At 47.2% G+C, this 27,296-nt stretch overlaps 1 protein-coding gene across 2 annotated transcripts in view; it reads right to left on the reverse strand.

The window, feature by feature from the left end:
- USP7 (ubiquitin specific peptidase 7) overlaps positions 1–25,364 on the reverse strand; it is a 62,892-nt gene extending 37,528 nt beyond the window's left edge. The window contains exons 1-2 of one of the 2 annotated variants that reach the window (XM_042827587.1): positions 25,224–25,364; positions 2,028–2,132 (exon numbers count right to left, since the gene is read on the reverse strand). In XM_042827587.1, coding sequence (XP_042683521.1) covers positions 2,028–2,132; positions 25,224–25,302 — 184 coding nt within the window. In that variant the 5' untranslated portion in view covers positions 25,303–25,364. Of the gene's footprint in view, positions 1–2,027; positions 2,133–13,733; positions 13,818–25,223 lie in introns of those variants that run through there. The other variant, XM_042827588.1, reaches the window with a different exon arrangement.
- Between the last annotated feature and the right edge of the window lie 1,932 nt (positions 25,365–27,296).

Consider the following 27,296-nt stretch of genomic DNA (forward strand, 5'->3'; position numbering starts at 1 on the left):
CACACGGACCAACACCAGCCCCATCTCAAGTCCTGCCAGTGGTGCACTGCAGTCCCACGCTGTGTTCCTCAATGCCCACGTTAGCTGCCAGACCAATGGGATGAGAGCTGCACTTTTTACCCCATCCCAGTTGTTTTTGTTTTTCCTGCTTAGCATGAGAAGAAACATCTCAAAAATGTCCTGAATTCAAACAGTTGGTTTCTGTGATCCCACAGGAAGAGAGCACCAACATTTTATCCTAGTTTTCACCTCTTCCACAGAAACTGTTAAAACTCATGTTTAGTTTTCTTACTGAAGTATCCAAATTCTCCTCTTGCATCCTCTTCCAGCTCAGCTTGTTCTCACTTGCTAAGAAAAGCAGCAGAGGAACACAGAGGACGCTTACAGAGGCCGATGTCTTCCTGCTTTCTTCCCTATCCTGTGAACTTCTGGGATGCCCATCATACACGCACACTGTGCTGCAGCTCAGATAGCAAACGAACCAACAGCAAGCCAGCAATTGCACTGATGTGTAAATAACACAATAACAAACACCTCATCTGATTCACAAGGCCATGAAACAGCACCATGCACTTACGTGATGCAAGTCTTCAGGAATGTCTTTGCAATAACAACACTTTCTGCGTATATAAAGAAGTATCATAGCACCAAGACGTATGCAGGCACTCCTTCATCAAATATGGTAATGAGGACCTACCAGAGTATTGCTTAACAATCATATTCTACCTCTGATAGCTGTCCAACAGCACAGTGCATCAATACTCCTGACCACATCGAATGTACATGAGGACAATAATTAATATCACAATAAACAGAAAATGTACTTAAGATCTTTCATAACAGGCAAAAATAAATTGTCTTGATTGAAACAAAAATTTCTGTTTCAGACTCAATTAATTACAGTGAATTATAGTTACCTGAACAAGATCAATAACAAAAGTCACAGGCTGAACAGACCTAGTTTTTACTCTCTTGCAATAATCCAATCTTAGGAAACTTTATCTTTGCCAATGTTACAGCACGTCCTGAATTTAAACCATATTCTCTTCATAGAACATTACTATTTTCTACTCTATCTAATATCAGGTTCCTTGAATACATGAAAGCAGTGCTTTTTTGCTCTTTAAACTCAAATTGTGATTTTTTTCTCCAACAAAACCACTGAAAATTTTCCACATTACTGGAAATTAGCACTTGAAGATTAGCAAATCTTCAAGTACTTCAGATTTATCTCTCACAAGACAGGACAAGACAAAGAATCAGAGGGGAAGAAATCCCACTCACACTGTCTCCCTTCTCCCATTTATTTTGTTCTTTGAAATAAAGGCAGTTTCTTCCTCACCTCCTCTCTTAAGAAAAGAAATACTACTGGGCACTTCACTGAATATAACAACAAACTTAAGTGAACTTCAGATTATCTTTCTTTAAGTCTATCATATTTACTTTAAAATTATATTTTCTCTAACAAAAACCCACAAATTACACATGAACTTTTATTTAACAGGTCAACAAAAATATTTCAAAATCTCCATCACTTTTCCTTCTCATTAAAAGGGACATCAGTCGACAGGATTTCCCTTGGACTCAACTGCAAGGGTGGAATATATTCGTCAAAGGAATAGTTACAGTGAGTTAGTATCATAGCTGCCACGTAACAGAGCAGAGCAGATAAGGGCTCTGTAACCGTCCTGAAGGAATCGTGTAACCGACGCACAGCGCTGTTCGGTAATGCGCAGCTGCAGCACGCATAAATGACCGCGTCAGAGAATTTAACAATGAGCAGCACAACTTTCAGCAGTGTTTAAAGCAATATTTAAAAGAGAAAATAAATAAACAACCTGTCAGGTCCCTGATGCTACTGGATAGCCATGTGAAAAGCTACACAGAGAACAAGGAGTTAACTATTGAGGCTTTGATTTTTAATGAGATGCAGTTCAAAGGATAGATAAGACATAGGCCGTTTTGTTCTCAAAGTCATAAAAATAACAAAGCCAGCCAGCTAGATGTTTTCATCTGTATTTCCTTACCATCCTCCATGTCCTCTTCGGTGTTGTTGTGTCCATCAGCCATTGCTACATTCCCATTAATGACAGGATTTTGAGTAATTCTTGGAGGATCATCTGCATCTCCAGCTAACAAAGAAAAACAAAAACAAAAATTACTCAACTGTATTCACGTTTCTATCTCAGGTAACACTTATGAGAGGGACTACTTTTCAAAGACATGAAAGGCACACTTTATCCTGCTGAACAGCATCCACCAAAGCAGCAGCACAGCTACTGTACTGATGGATGTGCAACCGTAGAACTCTGCAAGCCAATGAACACTAACGACTTGACAAAAAGCCCATATTAACAGAGAACGTTAACATTCTTAAGCTTTCAATGGCCTTACACTCAGAATTACCCAAGTCTCAAAGTAAAAATGACCACTTAAATGACTCTGTCTTTCTGTCCCACCTTTACTGATACATTTATAGTAACAAACTGGTAAATCAACAGCATGCTTTATGTCTTCTTCTGTTTCACTTCTTTTAAAAGGAAAACAGAAGTATCAATCTAGAGATGCATTTTTAAATCTAACTTAGAAAAAAAAAAAGCAAAGAAAGTCCTTTTACCATCTCGGGAACAGCTCAGAAGTAACATTCTCCAGTTTTCAGCCACTACTGACACTAAACTCTGCTACAACAACTATCCAAAACACACATTAAGCGCCACGAACTAAAGCCGAGTATTTTCGAGGCGCATCGCTTTGGCGATCCCGGTCATCCCGCAGGCACCGCGGGCAAGCGGGCAAAGCTGCTGACTGCGGGACCTCGCGGCAGCACCTCGGACAGCGGCCAGCCCTGCCGCCCCGCGAGGCGCCTCCGCAGCCCGCTTCAGAAGGCCGGCGCGCACAGAACACTTCAACGGGCGCTGCTCTCCGTCGTCACGGATTAGCAGCTCCCCAAGTAAACTTACAGAACTAAGGAACAGAAACAGATGAGAGCCGAGATTTCTGCCCGGATGAGAGCTCTGACACGGAGATACCTGCTGGGTCCCAGCGGGCACCCACTGCGTCTCATCAGTGCGATCCCAACGCCGATGACCGCTGGTGCTGAAGGCTGCTGCTGGGCGAGGCACACAGAGCCTGCCGGCAGCAACCAGCACTGCAGCGCTGGGTTCAAGTAACAGCAACCTAATTACAACAGAACTAACTGGGAAGGGAAAGGCTTAAACTGCTGCAACTCATGAACAGGAAGAAACAAAAAATCACAGTATCACAGAATCACAGAATGGCCAGGGTTGGAAGGGACCTCAAGGATGATGAATCTCCAACCCCCTGCCACATGCAGGGCCACCAACCTCCCCATTTAATGCTAGACCAGGCTGCCCAGGGCCCCATCCAACCTGGCCTTGAACATCTCAGGGACGGAGCACCCACAACCTCTCCAGGCACCCACCCTTCTCTCTGTGAGGAACTTCCCTGACATCCAACCTAAATCTCCCATCCCTCAACTTAAAACCATTTCCCCTCATCCTGCAGTTATCAACCCTTTCAAAGAGTTGATTCCCTTCCCCTCTGTAGGCTCCCTTTAGATATTGAAAGGCTGCAATGAGGTCACCCCGCAGCCTTCTTATATCACCATGTTTATCTCCACAGCTTATCTTTCTTTTTCTCTTTCAACAACACAAAGTCTGAGAGAGCAGGGGCAAAGCTCCTTGCAGGGCACGCAGCACACAGCCTGCGGCAGCACAGCAACTGCCTGCACACTGACACAGGCTGCTTTGTTCCCAGTCACCATCAGGGCAACTTAATGCCTATAAACAGGTTGGAGCAAACAGCCGAGGTACAGCCAATCCCTCACCAAGAGCAGGGAGCACTGACATGTCCTTGAGCTAGGACCTGGCTTTAACAGTGATGGGCTTCTGAGAGATGCTGCACTGCATTGCCCCAAAGCGCAGCCAGCAGAGAGCAGGGAGAAAACACAGAAACAATCAGAGCAAAAGTGATCACCTTAGGAGATACAGCAGAGGCATATGTAAGATACTACGAAGGGAAAAAACAAACCACAGCACAGCACGTGTCCCGAATGCCCATCCCAACACACGGCAGTGCTGCACCACAGCCCTTGGGCACACATCATAGTAACAGCAGCAGACGCTAACAGACAAACACTGTTAGGCTGCCTTGTAAAGAACACTTAAATTGGTTTCTACCTCTCCAAAACACAACAGTTACAACTTAAGTATTATTTCATTAGAGAAAAAGAACACAGAATATGATGAAATATACGAATACAACAAACCACTGAATACAAAGCGCAGCTCAGCAGTGACCATGTCTGCAGTCCCACATGGACTAAAGCTACAGAAGGAGCCCCCTTCCTCAGCAATGAAACCATGGCCGCCAGAAGTTTAACACTGAGCAACAGCTGCACAGGGCTGCCATCACGGCTCATGTCATACCAAGTGTTCAAATTCTGAGAGATTACCTACAGCATTTCTCATTAGCTTTTGGACCTGCTGGACACAGAGGAGAAACTGAAGCAGACTGCCTGGCAGGTTATGAAAAATTTGTTTCCTTTTGAGGTTAAGCAGACCACAGGGCTGAAGCAAGGACCTCACCACATACAACCGCCTCATGATGGAAACCACCAGCACTGAGGACTGTGAGGTGTGCCCACGGTTTGTACAGACCTCTGCGATGATGGGACCATGGTGTCTGCGGCAGCTGAAGGCTGGACACCAGGTGCTGGGAGAGGCAGCTAACAGAATAGTCTTCCTCCCCCTCTGTGAACCAGGCATTCCGGAACCAAAGCCGCTGTAATTTCATAGAAGATGCTACGAGATCTTTTAGTATCTTTCCTAAAAATACATAGAAATAAAACAGTATATAGGCAGACTATGTAAAATTTCACAGGAAAGTGGACAAAATGAGTGTTGTAGCAGTCGAAATGCACTAGCACTAGGAGTTGTTAAAACAGGGATTATTTCACAACTCTCTGTAGCAAACATTCCCCAAACCACAGAAGCGGCCTGCAAATGGCCTCTTCAGAGATACTGGGTTTTATGCAACTAGACAGCAGCTTACCAAAAGCCTTTGGGATTCCAGAAGTCTGGGACCTACTGCAGGAAAGCCAGAGCAACAGGCAGAGCTCCCAGGGAGCTGGGGTTATGCACACAACGGAAACAACTAAACAAGTCCCATGATCAGAGTAACCTAACAACAGCAAGTCTTCAACCAACTCGAACTGCTTTAAGACAAAAAGCTGGAAATTGTTCACCTCATGGAAAAAAAAGTGACCAAATTTGCTTGCTTTGGAAAAACAAAGCTCTTCAGAGTAAGAGAAAGTACCTGTTCTGTAATCTCTGTGTACAGTCAAAATACAAACACCACTTCCTAGCTGCACAAAGGGACTCAGGGAATTAAGCAATAGTGTCCTATCATTTCCTTTTCAAGGCACACCTACCTAGATTGCTGCAATATAAACTTGTAGAAGCAGCAACCCATTTCTGTAGTACTGCTGCCTTTCCAAAAAGCACCCCAAACAAACCAACCCCCCCAAACATTTTAAAAGACTAAACACAGACATGGAGATCAAGCTGACCATTCAGGATAAGAGGACCCATAACATTCTGAAGACTGTTGCTAAGATATAGAATGCTGATGCCACAGATGTTACTCATGACTTTCAGAAATTTGAAATTACAGGAAAAAAAAGCAATTCTCATATTAACAATAGAGAGGGTAATTTGTTGTTTTTTGTTTTGTTTTGTTGTTTCCCTTCCTATTCTATTACTTTTTCATTAATTCACCCAGGAAGCTACAAAGGACACCAAGACCTAAGGGGAAAAAGCTTCTAGAGAAGTACCAGAGAGCAAGAGACAAGTGAGCAGCGTAAAGGAGAACGGCACAGTCACAGGCAGCGAGGTGACTGCAGAGGGAGACACGGTTTAAGGGACTTTGGTGCTCTCACAGTTTGCCTTAGGAAATTTAAAAGAAAGGAAATACAAATGATTATTATTTTTTTTTTTTTATTACCTTTTTTTAAAAAATAAGCAACCAATACTTTTTTAAAAAAAAAAAAAAAAGAGGGAGGGGGGGCTTAAAGAATTATACAGAAGTCTCCTGCGGTCCGAAACGTCCAAAATAAATTATTATTGCACTACTGACTGTGAATTGCAAATCCTCTGCTGCATGAGAGGATGCTACACAAGACAGTCATCAAAGAGAGAAACATCACTGGGGTGGGGAAGCTGCCTGGAAGCAGGCCAGCCCTGCCATGCCTACAGCACGTGGAGCGCGGGGCGGGCAGCCAGAGCCTGTATTCCACTGACCAACCATTACAGTGCTGCAGCCCTGTGTTCCTGTCATTATGTCTGCCTGTCAAAGGGAACATTCTGACAGAAGATGAGATGGCATGAGTGCTTATATGTTGGGTCAGTGCACCTCTGAATCCAAACAGTCTTATAACTGAAGGTCATCGTACCTATTACATTCCCAGATAAGGCAAGGTTACCCCCCTGAGCAGCTCCTGAACACCAAACTTCATCCATGAGAGGTACATGCCAAGGCAAACAGCATCTGAAACATCATCCTACAAAGAAAGCTATCTTTACTTCAAGATGAAAGGGAGGTACAATGTAACTTTGTGAGCAGAAAGATAGCCGAGAACAAACAGCCGACCCTGAAGCTATTCTCTGAATTCAGCAGTCTGCCACAGCACCTCGTTCATCTGCCTGCCTTTAAAGAGATGAGCACGTTGATGGCATTTACTAAACATCTTAAGCCTTAAAAATGTGACTAATTTCTTACAGACGTGTATAAATCACTTAAGGTATTATCAGCACAATTATTCAGTGAACCAAAGGCTGCCATTTAAGAAGTCACCCTCCACACCAAGTTTACTAAAACAAGCAGTGACTAAATTACTGCCAGCTCTCAGCATCTTAACTTCGAGCTTCATGAATAATGCAGTGTTAAATGAAAGACTGCCTGAACCAGAGATCAATTTGGACACTGACAACACACCTATAATTATCCCACATATTTACAACTTTATACTCTTGCAGAAGCAGTTTCTATCGACTGCTTTCTCATTTTAAGATTCTTTTCATACACCTGTTTAATAACTTGGGGCAGACAACACTACCAGCACGCATTTTTCTTCAACACAGTGCTATGATTTCTCTGAAAGATGCCAACCCCCAACTCACTATCCCATGTTTACCCATTCTGCATTGCCACAATCTCCTCTGCAGCCAGCAGGGCAAGGGAAAGACTGCTGGGAGCCTTCCCAGTTTTTTTCCCAGTCTGATGGGCTTTGCTGGCTGAGGTTACACTTCCAGAAAACTATCAGACCCAGAAGAAAAAGGAAAGACAACTGCATCTGGTTCCCATGTAATAGTCAAAGCAGTAAACAGAACAGTTGACAAGACAAATCATTTTCTTCCACGATAAGGGAAAGGCTGAAGCATCAGAAGTGTCATGAGCCATTATAACAACAACTACTGGACTTGTGCTACCCTCCTCTTCGCTGCACCTAGAGGAGCAAGGCTGGAGAAGCAACCATCCAAACTCGTTATGTCTTGTCTCTGCACATTCCAGAGATGGTAGCACGATTACATCTGCACTGCAGACAAGGCTCTTGGTCCCAGCCTACCAAACACACCCTAAACAACGTCACACCCCTCTTTATGTTTTACTGCTTTAACTGAGTAATCAACATGTCTCTTGCAACAACAAACAGAACTCTTCAGCAAGCATCACAGCAAAGGCTAAAGAAGAACTGAGAGAAAACAAACCTCTGAAACAGAAAGTGATATGGAGTTAAATGGAGCCAGGAGCCAACCAGCACTGAACGTGACACAACCGTAGTGCTCTGGCCATGTTGTGTTTTAAAAGGAGACAAACAGTAACAGAACGAGCCTTGTTGGATAGGAGCATAAGTGTGTTATGGCACTAGTGACTGCACTCCTGATGCAGCTCTCCTTCAAGAGAAGCATGCAGCTTTATCACTTGACTCAGCTTCACTGGGAGTAGTTGGGAACCTACATAACTCTTCAGAACTCAACTCTGTTTCATTTTGACTCAGCACACTACTGTGTTTCAGAAAGCTGTAGAGCATCCATCAAAGTAAACACTACAACTGAATGCTTGCTATATAGATCAGCAACAAAGAAGTTTTGTGTTTGAAACAATAAAAAAAATGCTGTATTACCCTTTGTTAACCTAGCTCTGAAGGCAGAATGATTCTGTATGGTTACTTTCACAACAAAATCAAAATATTAGCAAGATACTGCAATTCTGTTTGAGAATGCATGCATGCAGCAAACACTAATTGCACTGCTCACACCTCAACTCAGCCCTGAAATCTGCTGAGCTGTGCTACACTGCAGGCAGCAGGACAGGTAGCAGGGCAGGATAAATCTTCTTTTGTTCTAATATCAATAACATTTCCTAAAACTGGAAACACACTTCACCTGCCCATGGTAGAGCTTAAATGCAAAGATCAATTTCCAGCACAGAACATCAGCTGATAAATAATACAGATTTCGCACTGCAACAACACTGGTTGTACTGGGAGGGAATTTCACTTTTAGCCTCACTTTAAGTGGGCCTAACACTACTTCGCTACGAAGGAGTCTGTTAAAAAACAACAACAACAGATCTGTCTGAGTTAGAGAAAAATGTGGCATTTGCACATAGGAGACCTCACACCTAAGATCCAACAGCATCAGCATTTCTACCTATGACTTTTGGCAGTACTTTTCATGGCCTTTTTCTATCATTACATTACAGATTTGCTAGCACTGGTCCTATTTTCTCACTTCTTTATTCATTGCAATGTGAGTAAAAATTGATGGATATACACAGCGGGACCACAGAAATCTGATGTGGCTGCATGGTGAACTTCTATAAAGCACGTAACATTCCCATTCACTTCCAGAAACAAAGAAAAGAATGGAAAACGACTGCACGAGGAGCTGTTGGGAGGTGGGGAGGCAATATTCTTGTGTATGTGGCAAGCAAACATCATGGTAAACTACGATTTTAAGTAATTCCTATTATGAGAAGTCTACACTTCAGGTTAATGTCACCATTCACGTTCAATGTAATAAAACAATAACTTGTCTTAAACTAACACCCACAGAGAGCAAACCAAGAACCATTCCTCTCTCACAAGGGATGCCTTCCAACAAGCTGGACAAGGAAGTGCTGCTTTGTTCCAAGGTGCAGATTTCAGATTCTCTTTCGCACCAGTTTCCAAGTTCCTGAAAGGCATGGCTCTCTGCAGTTTTTCAGGCTATTATTTAATGTTACATTTTCCAGCCTGTTTCTTGCACTGTTCCATGTCCTACAACAACATCCATGATCCAATGACTGTGCAGGAGGACAAGTGTCGGGATCTGGATGTTCCCAACAGCCACTAAACTCCGGCAACATTAATTCTGAGCCCCAACCATCTGCCTCTGCATGCTCCATACTACAAACACCACCAAAAACAGTCAAAAGGCCTTAGCAGAGGACTGACCAAGGATCACCATCACATCCCAGAGCAGCTGGGGCTTTCCCCAGCATGAACTCGCTCTTAAGGTTTAAACTTGATTTTCCCTTTCCCTCCTGACAGTAACCCACTTTTTCCATTGCAGAGCTAACGTGGGCAATTAATTCCTTGGGCTCCAAGAAAGAGCAGACTGTTGCTGTGAGCGTTCTGCAGATCCTCCTCTCTCAACTGCTCGGAAAGTGCAACTTACTATATGGGAAGCACCCAAATGTTAGCAGGTACCAAAATTAGGACTGAGCTGTGTTAATTATTTAATCCTGCCTACACGAAGAATGTCCTTCTTCTAACAAACAAACAAGCTTCAGCTGAAAAGGTGTTTTATACAGAACATATCCTGGGTATCAGCTTCCACTACTTACAAAGGAATTCTTAAAAGCATGCAGAACAGGAATTTAATAATTCTCCATTAAACACTCCACTGACAATTTTATCACTTTTTTGGTCAGCAATTTCAAGTCAGTTGGTTCTTTTCCTTTTGAATGAAAACAAAAGAAATCTTAAGAAGTGACCAGAAGGTTTTTCCCGTTTAACTACTCAACTGTAACACATCCACCCCATTGTCCTGGTGCCAAGAAGGCAGCCACAGGACCCAAGGCCTCACAGCAGCTAAGCAAACAGTCAGAAAAGAAGCATGCCTTCTATTTTGAAGAAAATGATATACAAACATAACAGGCACAGCGTTCTGAGGCACTCTCTTCCCAAAGCCAGTATAAGTGCGCCCAAATCAATGAGGCAGAAAAACTACTGAGGATTGTTCCACATCTGCATTAGCACAGAACATCTAAATCTAAAAATTAAGCTGCTTGGAAAAGAAATAAGAATAAAAAATACCTACTGCCAACCACTGCAACACCCGTAAGGCAGCAACCATTCTCAAAACAATTCTTTATCACAGACAGAGCTTCCCAAACCAAATGCATCGTGCAGCACCATCTGCAGCTGCAAGCCTCAAAAATACACAGCTTATGCAAATCATGCAAACAACTGTTTTAGAAACAGGAATTTAAGAGAGACATTCACAAACTGGGGCCTCCCACCGACATAATTCAATTTCAGTCTCATTTTGCAACCACGTGGATGAAGGATGGAGAGGTGATTCAGATGGGTTTTATTTTATATGCCACAGCTCATGCGTATTGCAGCTCTCTTAATGCCCTGATGTGCCACTGTCCCAAGTAACTATTTCCCCATAACACTCCCTCTCTCTCTCTCCAGCCCTCCCCATGGGCAGGAGCATTTCGTATCCCCACAGCAGCACTTTATGTCCCTCCCTACAAGCCACCCCCCTCCCACTGCTCCCTCCACTCCAGCAGTCACAGCACCCCAAGCAAGGCGCTCTCACCACAAGGGCAGCATTTAGCTCTTCACATCATCAAGCTTTAGCACAGCTTTGTCTGACGGGAGGAAAACAGGTTGGTCACAAACATTACCTCTTCCTTGAAAAGCTTGTAGCCTCACGTGCGGCAGTGATCAGAACTGGCACACTTCTGAGCAAAAACACATTCTGAATAGAAGTTGTACTTCACTGCTTACGCCTTTGTTGTGTGTTTGCTTTCTTACTGCATATTTCATTTTATTTATTGTTTGATAGGCCAAATCCTCAGCCCGTATTTCAACAGCATTCTGGGCTTCATTCTCAGAGCACAAAGGCAACAACCCAGACTCAAAAATGTGTTTTAGAGCAGCTGACTACTGCATGTCAGCCACTGAATTAAATCTTTCTTATGCTCTGCGAAACACCCTAATTCCACAAATACATTCCCAATCTCAATACTCTATTCTCTCTGGCAAATCTTCCTAACTACTGCTATTTTTGCTCCATTGCTTGCACCACTCATCTGAAGCAAATTCTGAGGACTTCCAAAATTAATTACCGTCTTCCTGCTTTGCCTCTGGCGAGGAGCTGGTATAAACATCACCACCGAATTAAGCAGCATCTCAAATTCCTTATTCCACTGATGAATGATTCTTCCTTTGTTTCAGGAAAGCCACGAGTCCCAGAAGCCTTCTCCCCACCCTTTATTTTTCTCCCAAATAATGCATCATTTGTGGCCTGGGCCATCATCAGAGTTACAACTAGGTGACTACATACACAGCTGCAACAAACCCTCCCCGGTCACACTCTGCTTTTGATGTATCTAGGCCATTTACATTTCCAGCTATACCTTTTATCCCACAAATGCTGTCAGTAATTTAAGTGTACCCCTGCCGCATGCAAAAGTAGATTTTTCCCCCAGTCCTCCCCACTGCTGGCTCCTCAGCTCATTTCCTCCCCTTCTCCCAGACTACTTTCCGTGACTTGAAAGCTGAGGTTGTCCTCAGAGGAGGGGTGCACATGGGACAGAGCAAGGCAGGTCAGAGAGAGGACAGAAATAAATGCAAGGAGAGCTCTCCCACAGACTGTCCAATACAGAATTCCTGGCGCTTCCTAACCTCCAGACCTTTTTGTGCAGTGTTATCCACTTAATCTTACAATTTATTTCTCCATTCAGAAGCAGACAAGACTCAAATTAAGAAATCTTGCTTAAGAAATAATTGTACATATAACAAAATCTGCAACTTCAAATCTTTTAAAAGTTTCTCACCTACAAGTCAGTTTCTGTATTACTTCTTTATACGCTGTGAACCAACAGAATAGAAGCAGAGCTCCAGTTTAGATGTCATTACATCCAGATCTGACCCCAACTTGAAATGAGCTCCAGGCATTATCAGCCAAAGTCAGAGTGAGATACTGATTTAAGAATGATCAGAGAGAGATTGCAGAAACAGCAATCATTTAGCTGCAACTTTTATTCGCACCAGAATACTCCTGCATTTCTGAAAGGAAAAGATGTGTCATGCTTTCGTAATACAGAATGAGATATAAAAGACAACAAAAACTAAGCCAAGATAGACTTGAGGCTGAAAAGAGTACAGTGTTTGTTTGTTTTTGCTGAAGCTGCACACGGACAAAGCACACAGACCTGCAGAAGCACCAGCCCAAGCCTCTGATGCAGCATTCTGTTATTTCACCTATATGCAGCACCAGGTTTTTGCCAGTGGCAATACGTTGTGTTTACCAGGGTGGTAACACAACACTGGCATACTTATAACAGGTAAGCTACACAAAAGGAAATTTATCTGTGCCCATGTAACAGGAGAGTCTTTCTTCACCTGTTACAGCTTGTTCTCAAACCCTGTCACACACAATACAGTGTCTGTACTTTTATGTAGCAGATACGGTTGCTTCTTTTCCTATTGCATCCTTCGACTATAAAAAAGTTACAGAAATAAATATGCACATGTGGTTTAATTTGCTCTAGTTCACATGGCCAAGCTGGGGTATTTTAATGCTCCTGTGGATGTCAGCTCCTGACGCGGCTTCAGCATCCTGTAGATCAAAGACACCCCACAAGAACAAGGAAGCACTCAAAGGATGAGGGAGAAGTCCTCCACACTTTGTCTTGGGAAGTCCTGGTGAACAGGAGACTGATCCAACATCCAAACAGCCACACATGGGGCGATGGCATCTCTGGGAGATACGAAACTGCCCATCAGGCCCTGGGATCTCCCCGTACTGCCCACTCAAGGTGAGGCCCTGGGACTCAGCCCGTACACTGCTGTGCAGCACAGGTTTGCCATCCATCACAAGGACCATGCTACACACTGAAGTACTGAGCCCACTGCTACTGGCCTGCACGTTCCAAAACAGAAGCAGTGTTCCCTCATTATACAAATCACTGCAGACACTGTCTCATCCAAATTTCTGTTTCAGAGTGCTGACAGAATACTGACTCCAGAACACAAAGGGTACCCTTTCAACATAGCTTATAGGCACTTTGTTTTTAGATTTTATTATTTCTTCTGCCATTACCCCTACCTAACAGATGCAGTGTTGACAGTTAAATCTTCATTGATGTTTTTATTTGAATTGTCTTCTCTTCTGCAAATGTTACTAGAAGCAAGCTTCTCATCTGCTTCACAAGCAAAAATACATTTGTACTGTTTCAAGTGCTGGGAAATAAGCACTCTTGCAGTTCAGCATTCTTGAGTCCAAGCACACTTGCAACCAGCACAGTCTTCCTTCTCAGACACGGCAGTGCCCAGCTCCCCTAGTGCTGCAGCCACACAGGGAACAGCCACTTTGTACGTGGAGCTCCAGCTCAGGCAGGACAGGAGAAGTTATTGCCTGCTAACAGCCTACCTTCCTGCCCATCCATGCGCATACAGGTGAGCTCATGACAGCAGTGTCCAAAGCACTCCAGCAAAATTCTGGGTCCCCTTCACATCCAATGTTATGAACCTGTATTAAGTGACAAACTCCTGTTACAAGATAGCATTGCGTGCACTGTATTAATTGCATGATGCAACTACTGTTCTAGGGATAGCTTTATATGTTCTTTGCCTATTAAATTTTTTTAATGTGCTCATATGAAACATTTTGAGAAATGTCAATTCAAGCATCACTGTCAGGCAAAGTTTTCACCAGATTTACGTTATTGATATTGATTTTAACAAATACACTAATAATTGAAAGACTGGCTCAGACAAGATGCAGCTTCGGTTCTGCAAGTGAGGAGTGAAACCAGGGACAACAGGACTGTCTTTGTTAATAACATTATCACTGCATTGGTTCATTTCACATGAACGCTTACTCAGGATGAAATACATGGTCACTGCATTCAATTCATACCTGCTGCACTCGGTTGGATGGATCTCAGAGACCCATGTGCAGCAGCCCAAGTGCCAGCCATACATATGCCCAGCATCAGAGCCTGCTGATGCAGCTTCATGATCCCTTTGGTGTTTACCTTAAGGTGAAAATGGGGTTGAGGAGGGGAGAGAATCATAGGAACAATGTGCTTTTTGTCTAAAGTCATTAAGTGTTTTCAGGACTAGGTTGTGCTTTCAAGCTTTAGAACTGAAAGGAGAACCAGCAGAAACCATGGCATGCATGCAATGAGCTGTGCCAGGCAGCCATATGCATTGCTAGCCACACAGCTGCTTTGTCAACACTTTGCAAAAGCAACACACACACCCATTTAGCTTTAGTAACTTAACTCCAATCCTCTTACTTGATCACAGCTTGAAAAAAATGCATCTGAAAGAACTGTCAGAGCTCTAAAGGAAGAAGGCAGCATTTCACACCACAAGCAGCACTTCTACAGCGGTTTGTATTTTCCCTTCAGTCTCACCAGACAGTTAAACAGCCTGGTTTGGCCGTCTTCAGGTACATCCAGGTATTGATCTGCGATACCATCTCAGAAGCACTTCTGCTGCTGTGAGCAGGACAGGCACAGGCACAGCTCCTGCACAGAACAAGGCGGCCCACAGCACCACCAGCACTCACAGACCTCAGTGAGCGAATGTCAGCAGTAGACAACCATGGCAGGGTGAGGCAAGCATTTCAACTCCCAGAAAATTCATGCCCTAGTCAATACGATCAAACATACAGCCGTATGTTGAATAGAAAGCCAGCACACAGCAGTGGAAGCTGCATGTTATCTGTCAGAGCAGCGGTGCCCCTCCTCACCAGGCAGGCGGCCCCACTATCACTATCGCAGTGCCAGCAGGGATGGCAGCAGACACCCCTCCAACCTGTGTGTGCATCTGAAGAGCACCAAGACATGGCTGCAGTCAGAACCAACCCGTACAACAGCCAGGTGCGGTTCCAGGCTGCAGGCACTCCTCTGACTGCAACCAGCATGTAGGCCAGAGTCATTCCATGGGAAGTAGTGACCCATTTCCAGAGCTGTTTTCCCAACGCACACTCCCCCAGGAAACACAGGGGCATACAGCAAGTTTGTGCCAGCCCTGAGCAGCTCCTTCCCCAGCTTCCAGGCAGCGCCTGGGGAAGCGGATGGCTCAGCTGCAGACACTGCATGAGGCCAAGGAGCAAGCAGGGCATCCCTTCTGGAGCCCCAGAACCAAATTCCTGAGTGTGATATGGCAACCAGAGGCAAAGCACTGCCACCAAGAAGGTTTGCCACACTCAGAGGTTAAGTAGCCCAACATCAAAAAATTTCCTACTTCAGAAAACACTCACATCTCTATTAACAGAACTGTATCCTGACAAAATGTCAAGTGCTTTTACTGTATACCCATCCTTTGACTTAATTAACCATGGACCTGAGGTGGTTAACATGCATTTCAAGGTGTACTGAAACAAGAGATCAAAAATCAACACTAGCCTAGTAAATCTCAGCCAATGTTTTGCTCAGGATACACTAACTAGGCCCTGTCAACAATGTAAAATTAGTTTAATACTGAAGTCTAACCTGTGAACTGGGTGTTAATAGCAAAAGATGCACCATAAGTTAAATTTGACTAAAATCAATCTTCTCCTCCAATCTATCTGAAAAAGTTTACCTCCAACAGCTCCTAAGCATCCTACTGCAAACACACCAGACCCAGTGCGTCTCTGAGACTGGTGCAGGACATGGGGAAGGCTGCAGGAAGCACCAGCTCCACATCTGAGCACGTGAATGCAGCCTTGAGATGATTTTAGCCACTGTGCTGAAAGTATGAGATGAAAAGTGGCTCAAGCAGGAACTTCCCTTCCCCCTTCAGTGGTTACATTATGATTGTTGGAGATCTTACATTTACTCTAACCTGAAAATAGTAACCCACTTAATACAGGTGAGAACAACAAAGATGCCTCAGAGTTGGAAAATCAAGAGTATTTTTAGCTACAAGGAATGCCCTCGTTTAAAGTAATGACAGAAGTGAAGACACTCAGAAGTAGATCTGCAATGGGAACAACTTCATCCCCAAAGTGGTTTGCATCTGAACAATATTCTGTTTCTGTAATGGTAAAAGCAGGTGTCAGCACCAAGAGCTATAAGCAGCATTTTGATGCTTATGCTTGCAACCCCGCTACAGCCTCCTATCATCCTCCTTGGGGGAGAAAGGGCCCACTGTCAAACTCAGGTACTTTAAAAAGTTAAAAAAAAAAAAAAAAAAGTTAAGGAAGTTCTGAACAGCTTAAAAGTTACACCGCCTCCTGCCCAGCCATCTGTGAGACCAGCCAACATCAGTGAACACCTCTAGGCTAAAATTAACCCCAAAATCAGGAAATCAGAATCTCCTTTCACGTTATTTACTCCCACAACAGCTGTGAGTGCAATGAGGAGAAAAAAGGGAGGTGCAGGGTGAAAGCCAGCTCCAGCAGATAGCTGTTCTCTGCAGCAGCTTCAGAGTGAACTACGCACAAAAGCTGGCTCCCAGTAGCATAGAGATAGCCATCATGCAGTGCCCAGCTCAAAATCCGACATTTAGGATTTAACAGTACCAGGATTTGACATCAGTCTTGTTATTCAAAGTGCCACAAAGAATCTTAGTGTTGGTTCGATACCATCAGCAGTTTGCAATAGGATTAATCCAAATGCCTCCACTGCACAGGTGATCTCCTAAGAAGACCAGCAGGTAAATGGGCCGAGGCAAAGCGCTCAGGACACTGCATTAATGTTAGCACCTCTCAAAGGCTGCCTTCCAGCAAAACAAGGGGCACAGCAAAGACAACTGCTGAACAGGAGCTACTTATGAACAGCAGCAGGTGAAAGGAGACCCCGTTTTGCATAACTTTCTCAACATTCTCCAGTTAATCAGTGCTAAAATCAAGATGAGGAGTTGGCTTCCGCTGCAGAGACCTGCTGTGACCAATTACAGAGAGAGAGAGAACTGCAGAGCTTTCTGTCCTCAAGAGGAAAACCCCAATAATCCTTTCCAGACAGATTCTGTCCTCCCCAGCAGATCCTACCCATCCCTTCCACACCAACCTTTTCCTACTTTGGAAGATGCACTCCAGGATAAGTCGCAAGCCAAAGCATAAGCCTGATGAACAAAACTGATTAAGAAACAAGACTCACTAGCTGAGAAGAATAAAATAAACCAAAGGATCACAATTAAAGCAACAAGCAGTTGTTATCAAATGCTCTGGTAACGATGCTAAAATACAAAACTTAAAACAAAAGTTAAGCTTCCATTTCTGGAAAATTTCAGCTCAATTTAACTGCTTCTTAGTTCCTCAGCAGGAAGTACACATTAAGGAAAAAAGGACACAGAACTTATGTGTGTGGCCGCTACCTCACAAAGCACAGTGCCAGTTTTTGAGCGGGTTGTTTTATTGGCACAGGGGTTGTTTTACTAAAGGCCAGGTAGCACCTGAACCAGCAGAGATGAAAGCCACACAGGAAGAACGAGCAGAGGGAAAAGAAAGAAGAAACATGAAATACCACAGCCACACTACTGACACTGCTGCTGCCAGGGAAGGTCTGCGTGTGGTTTGTGACCCAGAGCTTAACTCACACTACTTGCAGACACAACAGACTTACTTATGTGTTAAATTGACAATAGTACCTATGCTCCTCCAGAAGCCAGATTCGACCCTCAGTGTCACTACTCAGGTGCATATAACCAGCTGAAATGTTCTCTAGAAGCAGTTAGTTCTTTAGCTCCAATGAGGAAGGAAATCCAGTTACAGCCTGACTCAATGAACAGTGAAACCGCATTCATTCTGCCCATGCTTAAGCAGACAGAGCTGAAAGTCTCCTTTCTTGAACAAAGCAAACAAATAAATAGAAGATGATGCCCAAACTGCCTTATCCCAGTACAGCTGAGTCCTGGCTGCCCAAAACAAAGTGCATTTCAAGGCAAGGGGAAAAAAAGGCAACTGGTCATTCTCCAAGCAGGAACCTCTTCATTCTCTTCTAGCAACTGGAGACTACAGAAAATGCACTATGTTACTGCTGAAATACTGTCAAGTTTAAGTGAGTGCAGTTTAAGACAGGTATCACCCAGTCACAGGGCCAGGGAATCCCCTACTGGGAATCAGACAGGGAATGGTCTCTGTCATGGCTTTGGGGACAACAGCCATGCAGGAAGTGCTGGGTCCTGAGGCAGGTTGGTATCTGTGCAGCCTTTCTGATCCCACTGCCTGCACACCAGAGCCTTCACAGCGCTCCCGGCCTTCTTAATAAATAAATTTGATAGCGCAAAGAACATTAACTCAGTACGATAGATTTGGAATTTAAATCTGTCACTGAGTTGTAGCAGACCTCTGCACCCACCTGTTCGTAGCCAAACTCCATCAGTGTTCTGCTGAACATCAGCAATGACAAAAAATAAACCCCTGAAAAATAATACAAGTAAAAACCTCTGTTGTGGAAACACACAATTACTTCAGAACAGAGCTCCAAAGAAATCCATCCAATCGTTACATTAGTGCAACACCACAGCTAGAGCTCTGAACCAAAGTCTGCCCCACACCATTACACAGCTGGAGATGCCGTATTTATGCAGAACCCCCTTTCAGCCACACCTTGTGAAATCACTGGAGGAGACTTAGAGCCGTGGCAAACACTGTTATCAATGGTACTCCTACACAGCCCTTCACACTTACACAAAGAAAAGGGAAATCAGGAAAAATGGCTTTAAGACTTTTCAGACTTCTATGCAAGTTGCTCCAAAAGTAATGCCTCCTATTTATTTCCATGGAAATGACAACCAATACAAAGAGCACAATAACGCTTTGGTAGAGCACATTTTCAGCTAAAAAACACTATTTTTCAACAGAATCACCACCATTAGCTGTGCATTTTTACCAGCAATAAAATCTGTGTGACTATCCAGAATGTCACCATCACAATGGTCTTTCATGTCACCATTACCACTGCTGAAATGCATCACCATAGCTTCACTGTGCTTACATCCACTGCTGGGTCTCCATCAATGAATGCCACAGGTGCCATTTTTTTCCACATGAAGGAATTCAATGACACCCCTTTGCTTCACACTCACTTCCACGTCAGACTCTGTTCTGTCAGACTGTCCCGCTGCTGCCACCTGTCACACACAACCAAACGTAGCGTCATATTGGTGAGAAGGTTCAACCTCTACTGACATCCCACCAACATCCATTCCTGATATTGTGGGCCAATATAATAAAATAGGAGGCACTACTTTTGGAGAAACCCTTCTATATTTACATGACTGCATTCAACCCCCTAACATCCCAAATACAAAGACTCCAAGTTCTGTTTTCCAGCACCTCTGTGACGTTCCATATCAAAGAGCTGTGGGTGTTAAATAAACAAATCTCACCATGCCTCTGGGCTGCAAACTGCTACAGTACTGCTGAAACCCTGCTTGGAGCTTTGCTCTCACAGTACATCTCATCTCATCGCTCACATTGCCTTGCACTGGCTAACATGCTGTTATTCCTGGTGCATATCAAGTCCAACATGAGCCAGTCCTCAAGTACATTTCTGAATTCTGAAAGAAGTACACTGTAGACCACTCAGCACTACACTAAAACGTGGTGAAAGACTGGAAATGTCTGCTCCAAACTGCAAGTATTCAGCACAGCTGAACTGCTTTGAAACCCATCCACCGCTTCCAGCAGAACTGTCTCCACTTGACAAAACCTCCCAGAGAAAGCAGGCAGACACAAACCAGAAGGACGTTATTTTCAAGCTGACCATTCTTCATCTTGCCGCAAAGTCATTCCAAATCCACTCTGCTCTCAGTGTCTCTAACCCCACAGAGCCCGTTTTGTACAGCCAGAGAGCAAAGGTGGAAAAAAGGACTTAGCAGAAATATTAAAATGTGTTAAGTTTAAACCTGCAACAATATGCAGATCCATGAAGCTAACGCTGGTGCCATTGATCCACGCACTTCCGCACTTGAATAATCTGAGCAAAATGCACTAATATCTTAAATGGCCAACTAAGGAAGGTGTTTTTGAACTACCTACTTGCCCCCAGCCCCCAGTCCACCCACCAAGGTATTTTGTAGTAAATGTTAAGCTGCTGGTTACACCAAACTAGCCTGTATCACATTTTCTGTATCTACAGATACACGTTTGTTTTCAGAAGTAAAACCAAACACGTTTGCTGTGGATTACTGCTACGTTCTATTGCAAACAAGCCAGTGGTTTCCTCCTTCACAATCAGCCCCAGCATACAAAGCTGAATCAGAACTAACCCGAGACCCCTCACAGTGCAACAGAAGCACACAATGCACATTTGTAAATGCATGGACACTGAAAAAAGCGGGTGCTTCACGAGCTCTGAACAAGCTCATTTTCACCCTTACCCCAAATATTGAGTGATGTCACACGTGATGTACTGGCTGAACTGGTTCCGCTGCTGCAGGCTGGATGCACCCTGCAGATACTTTGTGATAAGTTACTCTGCAGCTGGGAACTGCTCTACTGCATTAAACCCCACCTCTGGCTGCATCTTAAATTCAGGGTTGCACTACATACACACACACGGCTCGCTCCATTACAAGCGGAGCAGCCTGGTGGGAAGGGCAGCAATGTCACCTTTGTTCTGAGTCCAGCCAGCATAAGTGGAAAGGAGAGAAGACAGATAATACAGATATGCAGCTGGTCTGTAATAGGGCATAGCGCACTGCCTGCTTCCCTTCAAATTGAACACACATCTGCCACTATTTGAGTTGGTACACCTCTCATTCGCAGAACACTAACCAACACAACAGGCTGTTAGGCACTTAGTTCATGAAGAACACAGAACATTGAGTCAATTCCACCTTCCCAAGGTGCCAGTACCCCAGTACCCCAGAAGGCACAGAGCAGCACCATGGGAGGGATACAATGCTAACAGCTCCCAGGCCGCTGTTTCCAGTGCCCCGCACACCATCAGCAGCAGAGCGGGCTTGGCCCTCTGTTCTACCTGTCACCTCAGAACTAGCTGTATCCTGATCACTGCCTGCAGCATTACTGCCTTCATCACCTCTCCTGTGAGCAGCACCCATCACAGAAAGCGTCAGGGTTGGGAAGGGGCAGGGAGGACAGATGAGCAGACAGCCACGTTCCTGCCATGGATGCACAGCCTCCTACTCACCCGGAAGGCAGAAGCTGCCCAAGGAAGGGCACAGGCACACAGCTTCAGGAGCCAGGCACACAGGAGTGCATACCATCCCATGTGCACAAATGGCATCACACCAACAGCAATGCGAATGCCAGCGAGGACAAAATATTAGAAGCAAGCAAACATTCAGAATACAGGCAAAAAAGTACGTTACATATTTGAGACCAACATGGTAGAGTGGGACACAATCCAGTAACTACTATCAGTAGTGAACAGCAAGCAGCACACACCTGCTACTGCAGGGACACTGCAAGAAAGCACCATTTTCAACTTTTCTCCCACACACATCAAGTTCTTTCTGAGCAGCTGCATCGCCTCACCTGGAAACCAAATCCCCATCCTCCTGCCCCAACTGGGAAAGCTGGATGCCAGCAGTGCCAGAGCATCAGGGCTGATACGGAGCCCCGGTGCCAGCACCACGCGCCGGCTGCAGCACTCCTGCGCTCTCCACAATGAAAGGAACCCTCCCTAATGCGAAACACACGTCTGTAACTGCAGGCAGGAGCTGAAACTACAAAGAAGCAAACTCCAACTATAAACGGGGAAACCTCCAGTTATTAAGCTGCAAATGAGACTTTCCATGGAGGCACTGAAAGAACTTTATGAAAGACGTAACTGTAGATGTGTATTAAACCGAGCTCTTTGAAGCCCAACTAGACACATTTGTGCAAAGAAGTTACAGAGGAAGCATATATAATGTACGGGGATTTGGATTCAATTACACACCACAGAGCAACTCACTAGCAACTAAACAGCTGTAATTCTTTGCATGATAAAGCAACTTACATACCCCACTTACAGCACAGAAAAACTATTACTTATTTTTTTCCCCACTAAACTTAGTATATAAACAAACAAACAAACTCCAGAATCTCCACGCAATCATTCACTGATTACCTCCTCAACCCGTTAACTTCCTCAGAATGCAGGCACTGGAGGCGAGGAGCACAGCTCTGCTGGACCAGAGCTCCACACAGCAGCAACGTACACCAGCCCCATTCCCGAGGATGCCATGTGTAACAGTAACTGCTGCCTTCCTCCTTCCCTCCCACCCCAATGCCACACTTTCACCCCGTTAACACAACACTACAGAGGACTGCAAGGGGAACCAAATTAAAGAGTAAAGAACCAAACAAAAAAAAATCGTTTTTAATTTTGATCACTTTATGGTGATTGCTAATTGCACCAGTCCAAATGCTGGGCTGAGAACAAAGTCACCAGCAGCAAAGGCTGTATTTTCCAGCTCCGTTCTCAACTAGGGAAGTTGCTGCCTTCAGCTGAAGGGACACAATTTTTGTTACAGTTCTTGTAAAGTTTCTATGTCCAAGCATCACTGCAGCCATCGCTAAGAATAAGACTGATTCCAAACAACATCCACGAGAAGGCTGAACACACCAAGCGCTGATTCATAACATCACCCTACCCTGGCTGAAGTGGCACAAGCAGGTGAGCCTGCATCACACAGAGACGTCTCACAGGGACACACTGTAGCACAGCTGTCAAGGCTTCTTTAGCTCAGGATGCACAGACCCAATGGTCTCCTTCCCACAGGACAGGGTGCTCCTGTCCGGCACCGACCCCACTCCCATCAGCACGAGGCTGCGGACACTCAGAACATCAGATCCAATTCAGTGCAGAGGATTTTAATTGCCTGCTTTTATCACTGCTTCCAAGAGACCTACTTCACTCATTAAACATGGTTTGTCTCGTGTGGCTGTATGGAGAACATGCAAGCCCTCACCTAATTCAGCCCCAAGATGTGCGATTTTCCACTGTGCATTCTTCACATGCCTCCTAAATCTAGTGTGATCACTCAGGGAAGAATGGCATCTGACACTGCTGCACACATGTTGGAATTAAACTAACTACATGTTGTTAAATGTTTACCTCAGTGCTTCAAAACATCTCTCCCAAGAAAGCATCAACACCCATGTTTTAAGAGAACAAACATCGTTTTACAGGATAAACGAATATATATATATATATATACACACACACACACACCCGTGATATCTACTTTTATTAAAAGTTATCGATAACCCAATCTCAACAATTCGGTAAACCTAAGGCATTTCAAGAAAATATGCATTTTAAATCTCCAAAGGTCTAAACAAACCCTTTGGGTTTTGCACAGAACTGTCTGCAAGCTCTCACAGACAAATCCATAGCATCACCCTGAATGAGCTGTGTGCAGATCTCACACTGATTCCTGAGATAACATTTCTTTTGGTGTTGATGCACAGACTCTTCTCTCACCCCTTCAGAGGAGGCAGAGGCCAGCAGGAGGCTCCTACCACTGCCAATGGGGCATCCCGGGCTTCTCATCCCCATCACAGAGGGGATGCGACCCAGAGCAGCACAGAGCACTGAACTGAATGGAAGCATTCAGCACCTCACAGCGTGCCCGGCCAACAAACAAAAAGAAGCATTAAATAGCCAATATTATAAAGGGTGTTGAGAAAAAGCAGGTTGTAAAGGCTGCTGGAAATTATAAGCTGCAAAATGTTAACTTGCATGTGCGCACCCAAACAAAGTATTTTTAAATCATCTCATATATTTGTCACATAGCATATAAAGGCCAATTTGGGGATTCTTCTAAAGAAGCTCAGCAGAAACTAAGTCCTACCTGTAAACCTTATAATACAGCTCTACATTTAAAGAAAGGAGCTTTTGGCAATGACCTTTCTGTCCCGAAATGCAGTCACACCGTTATCGTGTGCAACTTCCACGGGAACACCTCCACAATTCCAACTCTTTCTGTGCCAGGAACGCACCCCTGTGTCAGCTGCCGTGTGCCACAAACGAGGACTCCTCGGCGGACACAGACTGCACATCTCACCGACACGTTTACGTGGAGCTTTCCGTACCCACAGGCACACACAGGAGCACGCCGGCAGCTCGGTGCTCCCTCCAAGTCTCACGGCGCGGCCCGGCGCTCTGCCTTCCGAGCACCGCGCCCGCCCCGCACCGCCGCATGCAGCCGAGCTCACGGCGGAGGCGCAGCGCGATGCGGGAACGCCGCGAACATAAAGCGGAGCGGAGCCCCGGAGCGGAGCGGCGGGCGGCACACGCAGCGCCTCGCCGGCGGGAGCCGCACGACTGCATGACGGTGCAGGATCGGTGCGGAGCGGGCGCGACACACGGGCAGCGCGCAGCCCGCGACCCCGCGCTAGGCCCGGCCGGCGGCGCTAGCTGTAAATAACCCTCCGAGGAGGGTTAATTAAAAATGGCGAGCGGCGTGGCGGCGGGCGTACAATGAGCGGCCCCGGCCCGGCCGCCGCGCGGCTCCTCCGGCCCCAGCTTCCATCCCCCCGGGACCTCGCCGTAGGGCCGGCGGAGCGGGCCCGGCCCCGCGCCTCACCGGAAAGCGAAGCCCGGGCGCTTCCCGCGGTGTCGCCCTCCCGCCGGCAGCCCCTCTCCCGGGCTCGCGGCCACACCGAGGCCCTTTCCTGCCTGCCTGCCCGCCACCAGCCCCGCGCCCACCGGGCCGCCCTAGGGGCGGCGCGCGGAGCCGCGCACGGAGCTCCCTCTTCCCGCCCCGCTCCCGGGGGCGGCCGCGCACCTCGCCTCGGGGCCACGGATCCCCTTTTGTACGGCGCTTTCCCCGCGCCCTCCCCCTCCCGCGGCTCAAATTCCCGCGGCCCCCCCCGGCCCCGAGCACGCTGCCATGCCCCAACTTTCCCCGCTCGCCCCAGCAGCCCCCGCTCGCACGGCTCAGCCAGATCTCGGAGCTCCCGAAGGGGCCGGGGGGAACTCGGCGCCGAGTTGAGGGCCTGGGGGGGAGCCGCGCGGGGCCTCACCTTCCATCTCCATGTCCTCGGGCTCGCTCAGCTGCTGCTCCCCGGGCTTCTGGTGCTGCTGCTGCTGATGGTGGTTCATGTCGGGCTGGGACTCGGGCTCGGCGGCGGCCCGGGCCTTTCCCGTCGGGGGCTGCGGGGCCGCGTCGGGAGGGGACGGGGCGGAGGAGCGGCGGGGCGCGGGCGGCTGCCGGGGTCGGGCGCCCGCCTCAGGGGGCTGCGGCTGGGCTCCGGCGGGCAGGGAGCGGGCAGCCGGGGGAGGCAGCGAGACGCGCACGTATTTGCTCGCTATTCGCCCAATCTCGGCGGCGGCACCCGGTCTGGGGAAGGGGGTGGGGAGGAGGGACCGGCCGGGGGCGGCGGCCGCCCCGGGGGCCGGAGGGGAGGGGAGCGGGAGGAGGGGAAGGGGAGGGAGGGGAAGGGGGGGGGGGGGACGGGAGATCAGGAGTCAGGGCCCGGCGGCTGCGCCCGGCGCTTCCCCCCTCCCCCGGCGAGGCGTCCCCGGCGCTGCGAAGTCGGGGAGGCGCCGCGGGGCCCCTCCTCTGCCCTCCCGCCCCCCCAGCGCCCCGGCACAGCCGCTGGCCGACGCCCGGCTCGCTGCTCCCGGCCCGCGGGCCGCCCCGGCTGCCTGTGGCCCGGCGCTCCGCTGCCGCTCCGCCGCCGCCAGCGCTCAGTGCCTCAAAATGGCGGCTGCAGTAAACGCCGTGAAATGTCACATCCGCATGAGGGGCAGCCCAGCGAGCCGGGGAGGGGGAGCGGCGCCGCGGCCGCGCCGGGAACAGCAAGCCGCCGCCGCCGCCACCGCCACAGGAGGGCCCGAGGGGCGGAGCCGCAGCGCCGGGTCCGGCAGCGGCCTCCCCGCAGCGTCCGACACCTGCGCGGGGAGCTGCGCCGCCGCAGCTCCTTCCCGACCGCGCCCGGCTCTCGTTCGGGCCTCCGCGGTGCCGCTGCGAGCCGAGGCCCGAGCACCTCCATACCGCCGCGCGCAGGGGAGACGCCGGGCTCGGCCGGGCCGTGCCGGAGCTGGGCCTCGCGTGGAAGGAGGCGGGCTGGAGGGAGAGGGGTGTTTGTGTGGGAAGAGGCAGAAGTCTGTAAACAAGGCTGTGCCCTGCCTGGATACCATTGTTTTGCAGGAGCCTCATGCAGAGGACGGAGTTCCTACTGTGGCAGAGACTGACTTGCGTGCCCGTGCTGAAGGAGAAGGGAAGGGTGCGGGTGAAGAGATAACGCCCGGCCAGTCCCGCCCGAGAGAACGTGAAGGGAGGCCTCAGCTAGGGGCACCGCGATGGGTGGCGCTGAGCGGTATGGCGCTAATTCATGGCTGTGGGAAGCCTGGGCAGGACGAGGACCTGGAGGAATTGCTCAGGACTTGCAACCTGGGCCTCCTGAAGAGCCAGCACCCCAGTGCTGCTCTGACTGCCAGTGGTCCAGAAGTTTGTTTTTCCAGTGTATAAAACGAGCCAATCACACCCAGTCTGGGGGACAGGCCTGGCCTGTCTGGGCTCTGCTTGGCGGTGTTTCAACAGCACAGGAGTCTGTGGGGTGGGCAGGACAGGAAAATAACATCCCCCTGCCTTAGGTAGTAAAAATCCTGGGCTGGAAGGAGGAAAAATAACAGGAGTTGGGGATGTCAGTGGGAAGATCAGCCTTTAAAAAGTCAGTGTGACGGTTTGCCTTTCAGGTACTTCTTTCTGACTTTCCACATTGTTCCTCTCAATTCTCTAAAGCTGTTCAAAGAAAAATAATTTACAAACCTTTTCCTGCTATTGACCCGGCCAAAAATGTAATAAATTTGTTGAACCCGAGCTTCTTGTGAAGGGGGGACGGGGGGGGGGGGAACTAGGATCAGGATTCGGACAGAGATTTATGCAGAGATCTTTGGTTTCTTAACATCCTGAACTTCAAATTCCCCACTGCCAGTCTTTCCCTACCATTACCTCCCTGAACAACTGCTCTTTCCTAACGACTTCCATTCCAGCCTCCTAAATCATACACAGGTTTGAACTCATCCCTCCGTCCGTCCTACACAAGCGATTCCCAATACAGGATGGACGGGTATGTCACAATGAGGAGTGA

Source organism: Centrocercus urophasianus, unplaced genomic scaffold (assembly GCF_019232065.1).
Source record: "Centrocercus urophasianus isolate 14NV4802_14NV808 unplaced genomic scaffold, USGS_Curo_1.0 seq_29, whole genome shotgun sequence".
Classification (NCBI taxonomy): domain Eukaryota; kingdom Metazoa; phylum Chordata; class Aves; order Galliformes; family Phasianidae; genus Centrocercus; species Centrocercus urophasianus.